The sequence below is a fragment of the Brassica napus genome, unplaced genomic scaffold, assembly GCF_020379485.1.
Source record: "Brassica napus cultivar Da-Ae unplaced genomic scaffold, Da-Ae ScsIHWf_2934;HRSCAF=3719, whole genome shotgun sequence".
Taxonomy (NCBI): domain Eukaryota; kingdom Viridiplantae; phylum Streptophyta; class Magnoliopsida; order Brassicales; family Brassicaceae; genus Brassica; species Brassica napus.
In genome coordinates, this window is record NW_026016180.1 from 22108 (window position 1) to 36349 (window position 14242).

General features: G+C 33.8%; 1 protein-coding gene and 1 pseudogene across 1 annotated transcript; both read left to right on the top strand.

Moving 5' to 3' along the window:
- Positions 1-9319: 9319 nt before the first annotated feature.
- Positions 9320-11597, top strand: LOC125602654 (ATP synthase subunit beta, chloroplastic-like). The gene is made up of 2 exons (XM_048774169.1): positions 9320-11141; positions 11207-11597. The coding sequence occupies exons 1-2, from the start codon at positions 9662-9664 to the stop codon at positions 11551-11553; spliced, it is 1827 nt and encodes a 608-aa protein (XP_048630126.1). The 5' UTR covers positions 9320-9661; the 3' UTR covers positions 11554-11597.
- Positions 11598-11783: 186 nt separating this feature from the next.
- Positions 11784-14236, top strand: LOC125602653 (annotated as a pseudogene).
- The last annotated feature ends 6 nt before the right edge of the window (positions 14237-14242 follow it).

Here is a 14242-nt window from a genome sequence, read left to right on the forward strand (position 1 = left end):
AACTTGGATTACTAATTGGTGGAATACTAGACAATGCGAAACTTTCTTGAATGATATTCAAGAAAAAAGTGTTCTAGAAAAATTCATACAATTAGAGGAACTATTCCAGCTGGATGAAATGATAAAGGAATACCCAGAAACCGATTTACAACAATTTCGTCTAGGAATCCACAAAGAAACGATCCAATTCATCAAAATACACAATGAGTATCGTATCCATACAATCTTGCACTTCTCGACAAATCTAATATCTTTCGTTATTCTAAGTGGTTATTCCTTTTGGGGTAAGGAAAAGCTTTTTATTCTCAATTCTTGGGTTCAAGAATTCCTATATAATTTAAGTGATACAATTAAAGCTTTTTCGATTCTTTTATTAACTGATTTATGTATCGGATTCCATTCGCCTCACGGTTGGGAACTAATGATTGGTTATATTTACAAAGATTTTGGGTTTGCTCATTATGAGCAAATTTTATCTGGTCTAGTTTCTACCTTTCCAGTCATTCTTGATACAATTTTTAAATATTGGATCTTTCGTTATTTAAATCGTGTATCTCCGTCACTTGTAGTGATTTATCATGCAATAAATGACTAAAAAACGATTCACTGATCCAATTCTACTCTTTCTTACTTTATACATCATAACCAAATCAAAGTCGTATTTACTTTACTCTTTTTTACCCACGAGGGATTCCTTGTATATTTCAAAAAAATTTATTTTTTCAGTAAATGTAAATAGCAGAATTGTGGCTAGGGAAGTATATTATCGACCTACCTAACTTTATTGTAGAAATTTTCGGGATAAACGATTGGACCATGCAAACTAGAAATACCTTTTCTTGGATAAGGGAAGAGATTACTCGCTCCATATCTGTCTCACTCATGATATATATAATAACTTGGGCATCCATTTCAAGTGCATATCCAATTTTTGCCCAGCAGAATTATGAAAATCCACGAGAGGCAACTGGGCGTATTGTATGTGCCAATTGCCATTTAGCTAGTAAGCCCGTGGATATTGAGGTTCCACAAGCGGTACTTCCTGATACTGTATTTGAAGCAGTTGTTAAAATTCCTTATGATATGCAGCTAAAACAAGTTCTAGCTAATGGTAAAAAAGGAGCTTTGAATGTGGGAGCTGTTCTTATTTTACCGGAGGGGTTTGAATTAGCCCCCCCCGATCGTATTTCACCCGAGATGAAAGAAAAGATAGGAAATCTGTCTTTTCAGAATTATCGCCCCAATAAAAAAAATATTCTTGTGATAGGTCCTGTTCCTGGTCAAAAATATAGTGAAATAACCTTTCCTATTCTTGCCCCAGACCCTGCTACTAATAAAGATGTTCACTTCTTAAAATATCCTATATACGTAGGTGGAAATAGGGGAAGGGGTCAGATTTATCCTGATGGTAGCAAAAGTAACAATACAGTTTATAATGCTACGGCAGGAGGGATAATAAGTAAAATTTTACGAAAAGAAAAAGGGGGATACGAAATAACCATAGTGGATGCATCGAATGAACGCCAAGTAATTGATATTATCCCTCGAGGCCTAGAACTTCTTGTTTCAGAGGGCGAATCCATTAAACTCGATCAACCATTAACAAGCAATCCTAATGTGGGTGGGTTTGGTCAGGGGGATGCGGAAATAGTACTTCAAGATCCATTACGTGTCCAAGGCCTTTTGTTCTTCTTAGGATCTGTTGTTTTGGCACAAATCTTTTTGGTTCTTAAAAAGAAACAGTTTGAGAAGGTTCAATTATCCGAAATGAATTTTTAGATCTGTCTATTTCGCCTTATCAAATTCGTAAAAAAGAAAGAACAAAAAAAATTATCAAAAGCCTTTTTGCCTCTCTTTAGACTTTCGATTTCGACCAGGTGTCAGGAATTACTTGTCTGATAGTCCTAATCCTAGTATGTATATTAAGAAGAATTCACTTTACCCCCCTTTTCTTTATTTTTCAATACAAATTTGTATTGAAAAATGGGAGGGGGTGTGATGTAACTCTGTCGTTAGTGACCAATTGAAATTGATAGAATGTATCAATAATCAAGAGTTTTTTTCTAATGTAATTTAGAATGGAAAAATTTGACTAGATACTAAAATAAGGAAAGCAAGCGTAGAAAAAAGGGAACTAGAAATTGGCGAAATAACAAATTTTAGGGACTATAGGGAGTATTACTTGTCTTGCGAGTCTTCGACACAAGAAAAGGAATTTTAGACATCCTTTTCTTGTGTCGATCTTGTCATTCTTAATTGCATTCGTTAAAAATCCTATTCTTAGTTTACATATATATTACTGTTTCTATATATATAAGGTTTTAATATATCTATATTAATATATCGTATATATAATTATTAATTAATAGTATTAATAATAGTTACTTTTTGTAGTTTTATTTATTTTCATTTCAAGTTTGATGAAATACTAAAAAATAAAAAAAAACTCTATTAGTATAGAGTATAGACAAAATTTTAATGATAGATCTAATGATAAAAAATATTGTGTCAGTCGGAAAGCAGAAAAATAAAATTAAGTGACCCCCCCCCTTTTTTGATCATCCTGGAATAGGTAAATCCAAGTATTCCTACCCTGGTCGAAATCGAAAGTCTAAAGAGAGGCAAAAAGGCTTTTGATTTTTTTTGTTCTTTCTTTTTTACGAATTTGATAAGGCGAAATAGACAGATCTAAAATTCATTTCGATAATTGAACCTTCTCAACTGTTTCTTTTTAGAACCAAAAAGATTTGTGCCAAAACAACAGATCCTAAGAAGAACAAAAGGCCTTGGACACGTAATGGATCTTGAAGTACTATTTCCGCATCCCCCTGACCAAACCCACCCACATTAGGATTGCTTGTTAATGGTTGATCGAGTTTAATGGATTCGCCCTCTGAAACAAGAAGTTCTAGGCCTCGAGGGATAATATCAATTACTTGGCGTTCATTCGATGCATCCACTATGGTTATTTCGTATCCCCCTTTTTCTTTTCGTAAAATTTTACTTATTATCCCTCCTGCCGTAGCATTATAACTGTATTGTTACTTTTGCTACCATCAGGATAAATCTGACCCCTTCCCCTATTTCCACCTACTATATAGGATATTTTAAGAAGTGAACATCTTTATTAGTAGCAGGGTCTGGGGCAAGAATAGGAAGGTTATTTCACTATATTTTTGACCAGGAACAGGACCTATCACAAGAATATTTTTTTTATTGGGGCGATAATTCTGAAAAGACAGATTTCCTATCTTTTCTTTCATCTCGGGTGAAATACGATCGGGGGGGCTAATTCAAACCCCTCCGGTAAAATAAGAACAGCTCCCCATTCAAAGCTCCTTTTTTACCATTAGCTAGAACTTGTTTTAGCTGCATATCATAAGGAATTTTAACAACTGCTTCAATACAGTATCAGGAAGTACCGCTTGTGGAACCTCAATATCCACGGGCTTACTAGCTAAATGGCAATTGGCACATACAATACGCCCAGTTGCCTCTCGTGGATTTTCATAATTCTGCTGGGCAAAAATTGGATATGCACTTGAAATGGATGCCCAAGTTATTATATATATCATGAGTGAGACAGATATGGAGCGAGTAATCTCTTCCCTTATCCAAGAAAAGGTATTTCTAGTTTGCATGGTCCAATCGTTTATCCCGAAAATTTCTACAATAAAGTTAGGTAGGTCGATAATATACTTCCCTAGCCACATTCTGCTATTTACATTTACTGAAAAATAAATTTTTTTGAAATATACAAGGAATCCCTCGTGGGTAAAAAAGAGTAAGTAAATACGACTTTGATTTGGTTATGATGTATAAAGTAAGAAAGAGTAGAATTGGATCAGTGAATCGTTTTTTAGTCATTTATTGCATGATAAATCACTACAAGTGACGGAGATACACGATTTAAATAACGAAAGATCCAATATTTAAAAATTGTATCAAGAATGACTGGAAAGGTAGAAACTAGACCAGATAAAATTTGCTCATAATGAGCAAACCCAAATCTTTGTAAATATAACCAATCATTAGTTCCCAACCGTGAGGCGAATGGAATCCGATACATAAATCAGTTAAAAAAGAATCGAAAAAGCTTTAATTGTATCACTTAAATTATATAGGAATTCTTGAACCCAAGAATTGAGAAAAAAGCTTTTCCTTACCCCAAAAGGAATAACCACTTAGAATAACGAAAGATATTAGATTTGTCGAGAAGTGCAAGATGTATGGATACGATACTCATTGTGTATTTTGATGAATTGGATCGTTTCTTTGTGGATTCCTAGACGAATTGTTGTAAATCGGTTTCTGGGTATTCCTTTATCATTTCATCCAGCTGGAATAGTTCCTCTAATTGTATGAATTTTTCTAGAACACTTTTTTCTTGAATATCATTCAAGAAAGTTTCGCATTGTCTAGTATTCCACCAATTAGTAATCCAAGTTTTCAAACTTTTATTACAGCAGAGAGAGATCAACCAGGGCAAAAAGACTATAGATGTAAAATAAAAAAAAGGAATGAATGCTTTCTTTTTTGCCATTTTGAATCTGTGAATTGTTAATGAACCTACCGCATTTGTGGATTCTATTAGATCTACTATTTCTATCGAGCATGAGTTTCTATTCTAATTCAAATAGAATGTATTGAGCCTATAATCCCTTTTCTCTTTTTCTTTTGATTCAATACTTAGTCTTTGCTTTGAATCTAGAAAGAATACAGAAATAGACTCAGAATACACTTACAATTTGAATAAAGAAAAAATTGTATTTCCAGGATGTTATTCCCCCTTTTTTCGATCAATACTAAAAGAACTTTTTTGAATTTTTAAAATAAAAAATATGATTCTATTTCGAGACGAATAAACTCCCTTTCTTTTCTATCAAATATAAAAAAAAAACGAGCATAAAAGAATAGATGAATGTTCAATTGAAAAAAAAGAAAGCAATTCTTTCGTTTTTTCTTCCTACTGCCAAAGGATTTAGTCTTTAAACTTTAAAAATGAATTCATTTCAAAATACTTCAATTGGTACACGCAAGAAGTAAGCCAATTCAGCAGCTTTTTGCTCAATTTCTCGTGTAGTAAAATTCTCATCAGTACGAATTAAAGGAATAGCCCCTTGACCTCTAATTTCCATATAAAGGACACGCCGGGCAGAAACACCCTCTTTAACTTCGATTCTGATCGACTGAATATCTTTCATAAGGAATCGTAAAAAGATGCGACGGCTTTTTCCAGGAAATCCCCAACGAAAAATCCGTACTATCCCTTCTTTTCGGTCGAAAAGATCATAACCACTACCCACATTCCACAAAATAGTGCACCACAAATAGCAACTAATAAAGAGACCCGCGATCCCATAGAAAGACATCACAATCCCTTGTGGAAAAAAAAGGATTTCCTGAGATGCAACTAACGATATAAAATTTTTACCAAGATAACTGGAAGTTCCAACCAATAAGAATCCCAATGAACCTAAAAATAGGATAAAGGCCCAGCAGAAATTACTTGTTTTTCGAGACCCCGTTATAAATTCTATCCATAGAGATTCTGATCGCCAACTCATATATATTAGATCCAGTTATACAATTTTTTGGAATTGAGAAAATATGACTTTCCTTTTTTTGTTTTCAAAGTAACTCTCATCAACTATAACTATTTTGTTGTGAACCTTTACTTTAGGAATAATTTATATAATTGTTTATATCTAAAATAATAAAATCTCCTTCCTTTATATGATCCCCTATAACTATATACATACAAATAAATACATTGACTTGAATTTCATCCAGCGGTCCGACGATGATCCATTTTTTCAAAAGAGCGCAAATTGAGTTACCCCATATAATACGTTTACACATGCATAAAAACTTTTTTTAGTTATGTTTGTAGGAATCTATGTGTTATACAATATTCTACCAAATGGGTCTTATCAAATCGAAGTTTTTAAAATAAAAGGGGAGTTATACGATTCGGTCTCATCCGATCTAAAAAATCTTATTTTTTTGAATATGAAGAAATAAAGAAGCCATTGCAAGTGCCGGAAAGACTAGGCCTACTAAAGGCACAAAAATAGAGGGTAAGTTGTTGAAAGTTGTCATAAAATGGGGTACCTCAATTTAATATTTGTACCTGTTATTGTTATATTCTGAATTCTAAAGATATCTTAGAATATCTTGTAGTTTTATTATTTCTATTATATATATTATATAATTATACTAAGTATCTTTAAGTAAATATATATCGAATACTAATATACAACCTAATAGAAATAATAGAACCTACTAGAAATAGAAAAAAATAGGTACAAGAAATGCCAAACTAAATAAATGGACTTATTAATCTTTCAAAATAAAATAGATGTATTATCATAATCTCCCTGTTAGATTTATTATTCTTTTTGTTCTTTTTGTCTTCTAATAGTCATTAATAAAGAAAAAATTTTATTCCATTAAAATTTTATACAAAATTGATTGGAATCTGATCCACCAACAGGGAATTTTCGGGAAATGCAAAACGATGCAAGACTCTCTATAGATCTATATCTCTATTTGAATTATCTATCCATATGCAAGCAAGAGAGGAAAAAAACTTTGTTTTATTTTTCTAGTCGAATTTGAACTTCCCGAAAGCAAAAATTCACTTTTTATCTTGTTGATAAAGGTTTACTGAGTAGTAAACAAGAATATCGATAAAAAAATGATTCTAAAGAAAAATGAATTTTTCAGGGTTTTCGTTTAATTATGATAAACTAACTGTTTTATTTGATTTCATTTTTGTTCAAAGGAAAAAAAGCATGGAGCTGAAATAACTCACTCACAACACCTTTTAAAGGATTACGTGGTACAATTGCATCCAATAAGCCCTTACGTAATAAAGATTCAGCTGCTTGTGAACCTTCAGGCACGGCTTTTTTCAATGTTTGTTCAATTACTCTTTTACCCGCAAATGCAATATAGGCATAGGGTTCGGCAATAATGATATCCCCCAACATACCAAAACTTGCTGTCACCCCACCGGTAGTAGGAGATGTAAGAATTGATATATAGAATAACTTTTTACTTGATTGATAATCACATAAAACCGAAGAAATTTTAGCCATTTGCATCAAACTTAAACTTCCTTCTTGCATTCGTGCTCCTCCGGAAGAACACACTAAAATAAGAGGTAAACATTGATTGGTAGCATACTCGATCAAACGAGTTATTTTTTCGCCTACTACGGATCCCATACTACCCCCCATAAACTGAAAATCCATAACCCCAAGAGCTACCGGAATACCGTTTAATTGACCTGTACCTGTTTGAATAGCGTCAGTCAACCCTGTCTTTTTTTGAGCAGAGGCAATACGCTTTTTATAAGGTTCCTCCCTCGAATGAAATTTAATGGGATCCGCAGAGACCATGTCTTCATCCATAGGATTCCAAGTACCCGGATCAATCGAAAGCTCAATTCTCTCTGAACTGGTCATTTTCAAATAATGTCCACATTCTTCACAAACATTCATTTCGACTTTCTTATACATTAATCCATAACAATTGTCGCATTGAATCCACAATTGATTGTAGTTTTTAGTTATATCGAAATCCTTAGAACTCATTAAATTATTACGATTACTATTAGTTCTTATCTTGTCATTTTTGCTTTCACGAATCTTTCCACTTCCACTTTCACTACAAATGAAATTATAAATGTAACTTTCATTGGAATTATTACTATCGCTTAAAAAGTGACTATTAATACAGATGTGAGAACGAAAATAAGAGTCAATGCAACTATTAATGTGATTATTACAATTATATTTAGTATCCTTAATGTAAGGATCATAGTGCAGATCGTTGTCACCTTTAGATCTATTATTCAGATAACTAGAACTACAATAACTATAAAAAAAAATTTCTAGGTCACTCAAATCATTGTTAATCTCAAATTTTTTCTTTTTTATATCAAAATATATAGAATAACTATTTTTATTACTATCCCTAACAAAAAAGGTGTCATCCGATATGAAATTCCGAATGTCCTTGGAGTTAACTAAAAGATCAACATTATTGTAATAACTAGAACGCTCACCCCAACCATAAAAGTTTTTATCCATATCATATATAAACCGGTCTTTACTTATAGTAGTCTTTTCAATAGGAGCAAAACTATCCATTGCTTTACTTAGCTCGCCTCTGTATTCCAATTCTCCCTTAGAAAACATCAAATTGAACCACGATTTTTCCATAGAGCTTCTGGCCTCTATTTACATGAAAATAAAATAACAATAGATGAATAGTCATTCAATGAAAAAATTGAAAAATGCAAAAAAAAATTTGAATAGTTCATTTTCTATTCAGAGTAAGCAAAGCATGTCAATGCAATTGCTAATTGCTAAGATTATTAAGTAAAAGCAATTGAAATTAATAAATTTCAATTCTAAATGAAAATAAGGATTTTCTTATATTGTGTAAAATTCTCATTAAAAAAAAGAAATATTTGTTCTTCGCTTATGAATATAAGCGATATGAAGAACTTTTTTAGTAAAATCTCGTATACTAATATAAAAAAAAGTTTTTATTCCAATACGGAATGAAAAGAAAAGGACAACATGCAGAATGGGTAGAAGAAGTGGGGATACTTGGTTCAAGCCCTGACACGAAACTTAAAAAAAGAATAAAAAAATCCTAAGAATCCATATTTCGTATAGAATTTCTTGTGGACACTACAATACAAAAGTGTAGTTGTGTTTAATCTTCTTTTTTTTTCAGATTTTGTATATCTAGATTAAGTATGTATCTATCAAAAACAGTATATACACTAGATAAACTCGGCTCAATCTTTTTTTTACTAAAAGGATTGAGCCGAGTTTAATTGCAATTAAACTAATAAAACGGACGTGAATTACTAATCTAATTTCTAGTCTTGGCCATCTAATTTATCGATGGTTGGGAAGTTAAATGTGATCTCCTTCCATACTTCACAAGCAGCAGCTAGTTCAGGACTCCATTTGCAAGCCTCACGGATAATTTCATTACCCTCGACTGCAAGATCACGTCCCTCATTACGAGCTTGTACACATGCTTCTAGAGCTACTCGGTTAGCTACGGCACCCGGTGCATTTCCCCAAGGGTGGCCTAAAGTTCCGCCACCAAATTGTAGTACGGAATCATCTCATAAAATCACTCTTGACAGTAATATATGTTGTATATGTAAATCCTAGATATGACAATATGCGGAATTCATCCATGAAAATGAAAAACAAGGGGGGGTTGATATCGATGGGACGCATAACCGGATATGCTAAAATGAAAATATGAAAAAAAAAGGCTAATGAGATCGAAATAATGAATCATAAATAGAGTTCCATTTCGGAATTGGCTAGATAAAACAAAGTCTTGCCTATTATGACAAATAAATCAAAGACTTTCCACAAAAATTTTTTTTATTCATATATTTTTTATTTTAAAACTAGGTTTTGGTTAGTTGAGCTTGAAAACGACTATTCCTTCATTGAAATTTAATTAAGTAAAAAATTGAATTGCATATTCGCTTGGGTGGTACCAATGAAATCGAGTGCTTACTCCCATTTATTATTGAATTAACCAATGAATTTACTATCGAAGATTTTTTCTGTATTCGAAAAATTTCGCAACAAAATTGAACATATTTTTTATTATGAGAATAAATCCTACTACTTCGGATCCAGCGGTTTCAATACGTGAAAAAAACAACCTGGGACGTATTGCCCAAATCATTGGTCCGGTACTGGATGTAGCCTTTCCCCCGGGCAAGATGCCTAATATTTACAATGCTCTGGTGGTTAAGGGTCGAGATACGCTTGGTCAAGAAATTAATGTGACTTGTGAAGTACAGCAATTATTAGGAAACAACCGAGTTAGAGCTGTAGCTATGAGCGCGACCGAGGGTTTAAAGAGAGGGATGGACGTGGTTGATATGGGAAATCCTCTAAGTGTTCCAGTCGGCGGAGCGACTCTAGGACGAATTTTCAATGTACTTGGGGAACCTGTTGATAATTTAGGTCCTGTCGATACTCTCACAACATCTCCTATCCATAAATCCGCGCCTGCTTTTATAGACTTAGATACAACCTTATCTATTTTTGAAACAGGAATTAAAGTAGTAGATCTTTTGGCCCCTTATCGTCGTGGGGGAAAAATCGGACTATTCGGTGGGGCTGGCGTGGGTAAAACAGTACTAATTATGGAATTGATCAACAACATTGCCAAAGCTCATGGTGGTGTATCCGTATTTGGTGGAGTAGGCGAACGAACTCGTGAAGGAAATGATCTTTACATGGAAATGAAAGAATCTGGAGTCATTAATGAACTAAACCTTGCGGACTCCAAAGTAGCCCTAGTCTACGGTCAGATGAATGAACCGCCGGGAGCTCGTATGAGAGTTGGTCTGACTGCCTTAACTATGGCAGAATATTTCCGAGATGTTAATGAGCAAGACGTACTTCTATTTATCGACAATATCTTCCGTTTTGTACAAGCAGGATCCGAGGTATCCGCTTTATTGGGTAGAATGCCTTCTGCTGTGGGTTACCAACCCACCCTTAGTACCGAAATGGGTTCTTTACAAGAAAGAATTACTTCTACGAAAAAAGGGTCCATAACCTCTATTCAAGCAGTTTATGTACCTGCAGACGATTTGACTGACCCTGCTCCTGCCACCACATTTGCACATTTAGATGCGACTACCGTACTATCAAGAGGATTAGCTGCTAAAGGTATCTATCCAGCGGTAGATCCTTTAGATTCAACGTCAACTATGCTACAACCTCGAATCGTTGGCGAGGAACATTATGAAACTGCGCAACAAGTAAAGCAAACTTTACAACGTTACAAGGAGCTTCAGGACATTATAGCTATCCTGGGGTTGGACGAATTATCCGAAGAGGATCGCTTAACCGTCGCAAGAGCACGAAAGATTGAGCGTTTCTTATCACAACCTTTTTTCGTAGCAGAAGTATTTACAGGTTCTCCGGGAAAATATGTTGGGCTAGCGGAAACAATTAGAGGGTTTAATTTGATCCTTTCCGGAGAATTTGATTCTCTTCCTGAACAGGCCTTTTACTTAGTGGGTAACATCGATGAAGCTACTGCGAAGGCTACGAACTTAGAAATGGAGAGTAAATTGAAGAAATGACCTTAAATCTTTGTGTACTGACTCCGAATCGAATTGTTTGGGATTCAGAAGTAAAAGAAATCATTTTATCTACTAATAGTGGACAAATTGGCGTATTACCAAATCACGCGCCGATTGCCACAGCTGTTGATATAGGTATTTTGAAAATACGCCTTAATAACCAATGGTTAACAATGGCTCTGATGGGCGGTTTTGCTAGAATAGGCAATAATGAAATTACTATTTTAGTAAATGATGCAGAGAAGAATAGTGACATTGATCCACAAGAAGCTCAGCAAACTCTTGAAATAGCAGAGGCGAACTTGAGAAAAGCTGAAGGCAAGAGACAAACAATTGAGGCTAATCTAGCTCTCAGACGAGCTCGGACACGCGTCGAGGCTCTCAATACGATTTGATTTTGTAACTAGCTGACGTATAAAAAAATAGGATCCAAAAGCGAGAAAAAAAAAAAAAAAGCTGGCTACAAAAACTTATTAGACACCATTGATCATGGTGTCTAATAAGTTATACCTACTATTGGATTTGAACCAATGACTCCTGCCGTATGAAAGCAATACTCTAACCACTGAGTTAAGTAGGTTATTTATCATCGTAAAGAGAAGGCACGGGGATACTTATCACATCGATAGGATTATAAATCCAATATTATTTCTAAGCAATACCAATAAACAACGAGATGAAAGATATAATGTTCGATCATATAATATTAATCTTGACAAGAAATTATCTACATGATAAGATAAGATAAAATGTGGATCATAAACACAAGGGCTATAGCTCAGTTAGGTAGAGCACCTCGTTTACACGTGCGCCAAAGTTTTTCAGAGGAGTCCATCACGCAATCAAACCAATTGATTGATCTTATTAATAAATCGATGTCTTACTCCATGACTTTTTTTTAGGAAAAGAGGAGAACAATAGCCTGACATTAGGTCCTATTAAAGTACCCCATTTCGGTAGGGAATTAATAGAACCCATCATTGATTTGAGATATTGATAGGGTGAATACCCAGTCTACTTAATGCTAGGCAGAATGAGTATAAGGAACTCAAAAATGATCTTTTCGTCCTATGAACCTTAAGGTGTAGCAAGTTTCATATTTGATTTTTTAATCAGGATGTTAGAGACTATATTTAACTTAAGTTGATCTAGACCAAAAGCAAACCTACGTCAAGAGAACCCTTCTTTGAAACACTTTGGTAGTTATTCTGTATTGTATTAGAATTAAAAAATAATCAATCAGAGTACTTGGAACCATTTCTTATCTTTTTTTTTTAAGAAAAAATATGGTAGACTAACTGATCTTTCTATCAGTTAATGAAAGAGCCCAATGCAAAAAAAATGCATGTTGGGTCTTTGAAAGAGTTCGAATCATTTTGATAATAATAAGTTCGAGCTCTTTTACCGAGCAGGTCTACGGTTCGAATCCGTATAGCCCTAACTAATAAATTTATTCTAATAAATGACATTCAAATCCAAATAATTGGATAATTTTTGACTTTTTATTGTATTCTTTATTTCTAACTGGTTACTTTCAATTTGTTGGTTCATAAAAAAAACTCCCAGACCCTAAACCATAAGTCCTGGGGGTCGTTCAGAATAAAACGGAAAACCAAATTTGATTTCATTTGATTTCAGTGGATCCAATCACTATCTATAGATATATCTAGATAGATACTTATAATTTAGAATAAACGTTTTTTATTCATTCATTTTCATAGTCGTAAGTGGATTTTTTGATACGTCATAATTTTAAAAACGAAGATATTTTTATCAATTTGTTTTATTTTTAATAAAACATAAAGCAAATTTAAGAAACAGAAATAAAAAAAATTACTAGTTATTAATCATATTAATATTATATTATTAATATGAGAAACTATTAGTAATAGAAACATGGAAATATTAAGTAATAAGTGTACTGAAAATAAGATTACAATCAATAAATCTTAAAAGGAGACGTCTACCACAGCAACCAAACGAAAATAAATGATTCGATTAACCTGAATTTTTGTTTTGACGCAAGAGTTATATATACCTTGCCCAATCCACTCCGATTGGAATTGACTAAGCGGGTATTTTTTCCACATTCATAGGAGTTCGTCTATGTTTCTGCTTTACGAATATGATATTTTCTGGGCATTTTTAATAATATCAAGTGCTATTCCTGTTTTGGCATTTCTAATTTCCGGGGTTTTATCTCCAATTACGAAGGGGCCGGAGAAACTTTCTAGTTATGAATCAGGTATAGAACCGATCGGGGATGCTTGGTTACAATTTAGAATCCGTTATTATATGTTTGCTCTAGTTTTTGTTGTTTTTGATGTTGAAACCGTTTTTCTGTATCCGTGGGCAATGAGTTTCGATGTACTAGGGGTATCCGCTTTTATAGAAGCTTTCATTTTCGTGCTTATCCTAATTCTTGGTTTAGTTTATGCATGGCGAAAAGGAGCGTTGGAATGGTCTTAGTTCGTTTCCTGAATACTTGTACAATAACAATAAAAAAAAGTAAAAAAAAAACCATTGAAACAATTATGAATTCCATTAAGTTTCCCGTACTTGATCGAACAACAAAAAACTCAGTTATTTCAACTACGTTAAATGATCTTTCAAATTGGTCAAGACTTTCCAGCCTATGGCCGCTTCTTTATGGTACCAGTTGTTGTTTTATTGAATTTGCCTCATTAATAGGCTCCCGATTTGACTTTGATCGTTATGGGGCTAGTACCAAGATCAAGTCCTAGACAGGCGGACCTTATTTTAACAGCAGGTACAGTAACAATGAAAATGGCTCCTTCTTTAGTGAGATTATATGAACAAATGCCTGAACCAAAGTATGTTATTGCTATGGGAGCGTGTACAATTACAGGGGGGATGTTCAGTACCGATTCTTATAGTACTGTTCGAGGGGTTGATAAGCTAATTCCTGTAGATGTCTATTTGCCGGGTTGTCCACCTAAACCAGAGGCTGTTATAGACGCTATAACAAAGCTTCGTAAGAAAATAGCTAGAGAAATCTATAAGGATCGAATTAGACCTCAACGGGGTAATCGGTGTTTTACTACCAATCACAAGTTTTTGTTA

Coding starts and splice junctions, on each gene's coding strand:
- LOC125602654 (XM_048774169.1), top strand. CDS start 9,662: ATGAGAATAAATCCTACTACTTCGGATCCAGCGGTTTCAATACGTGAA. Junction 11,142..11,206: donor TACGAACTTAGAAATGGAGA/GTAAATTGAAGA, acceptor TTTGGGATTCAG/AAGTAAAAGAAATCATTTTA.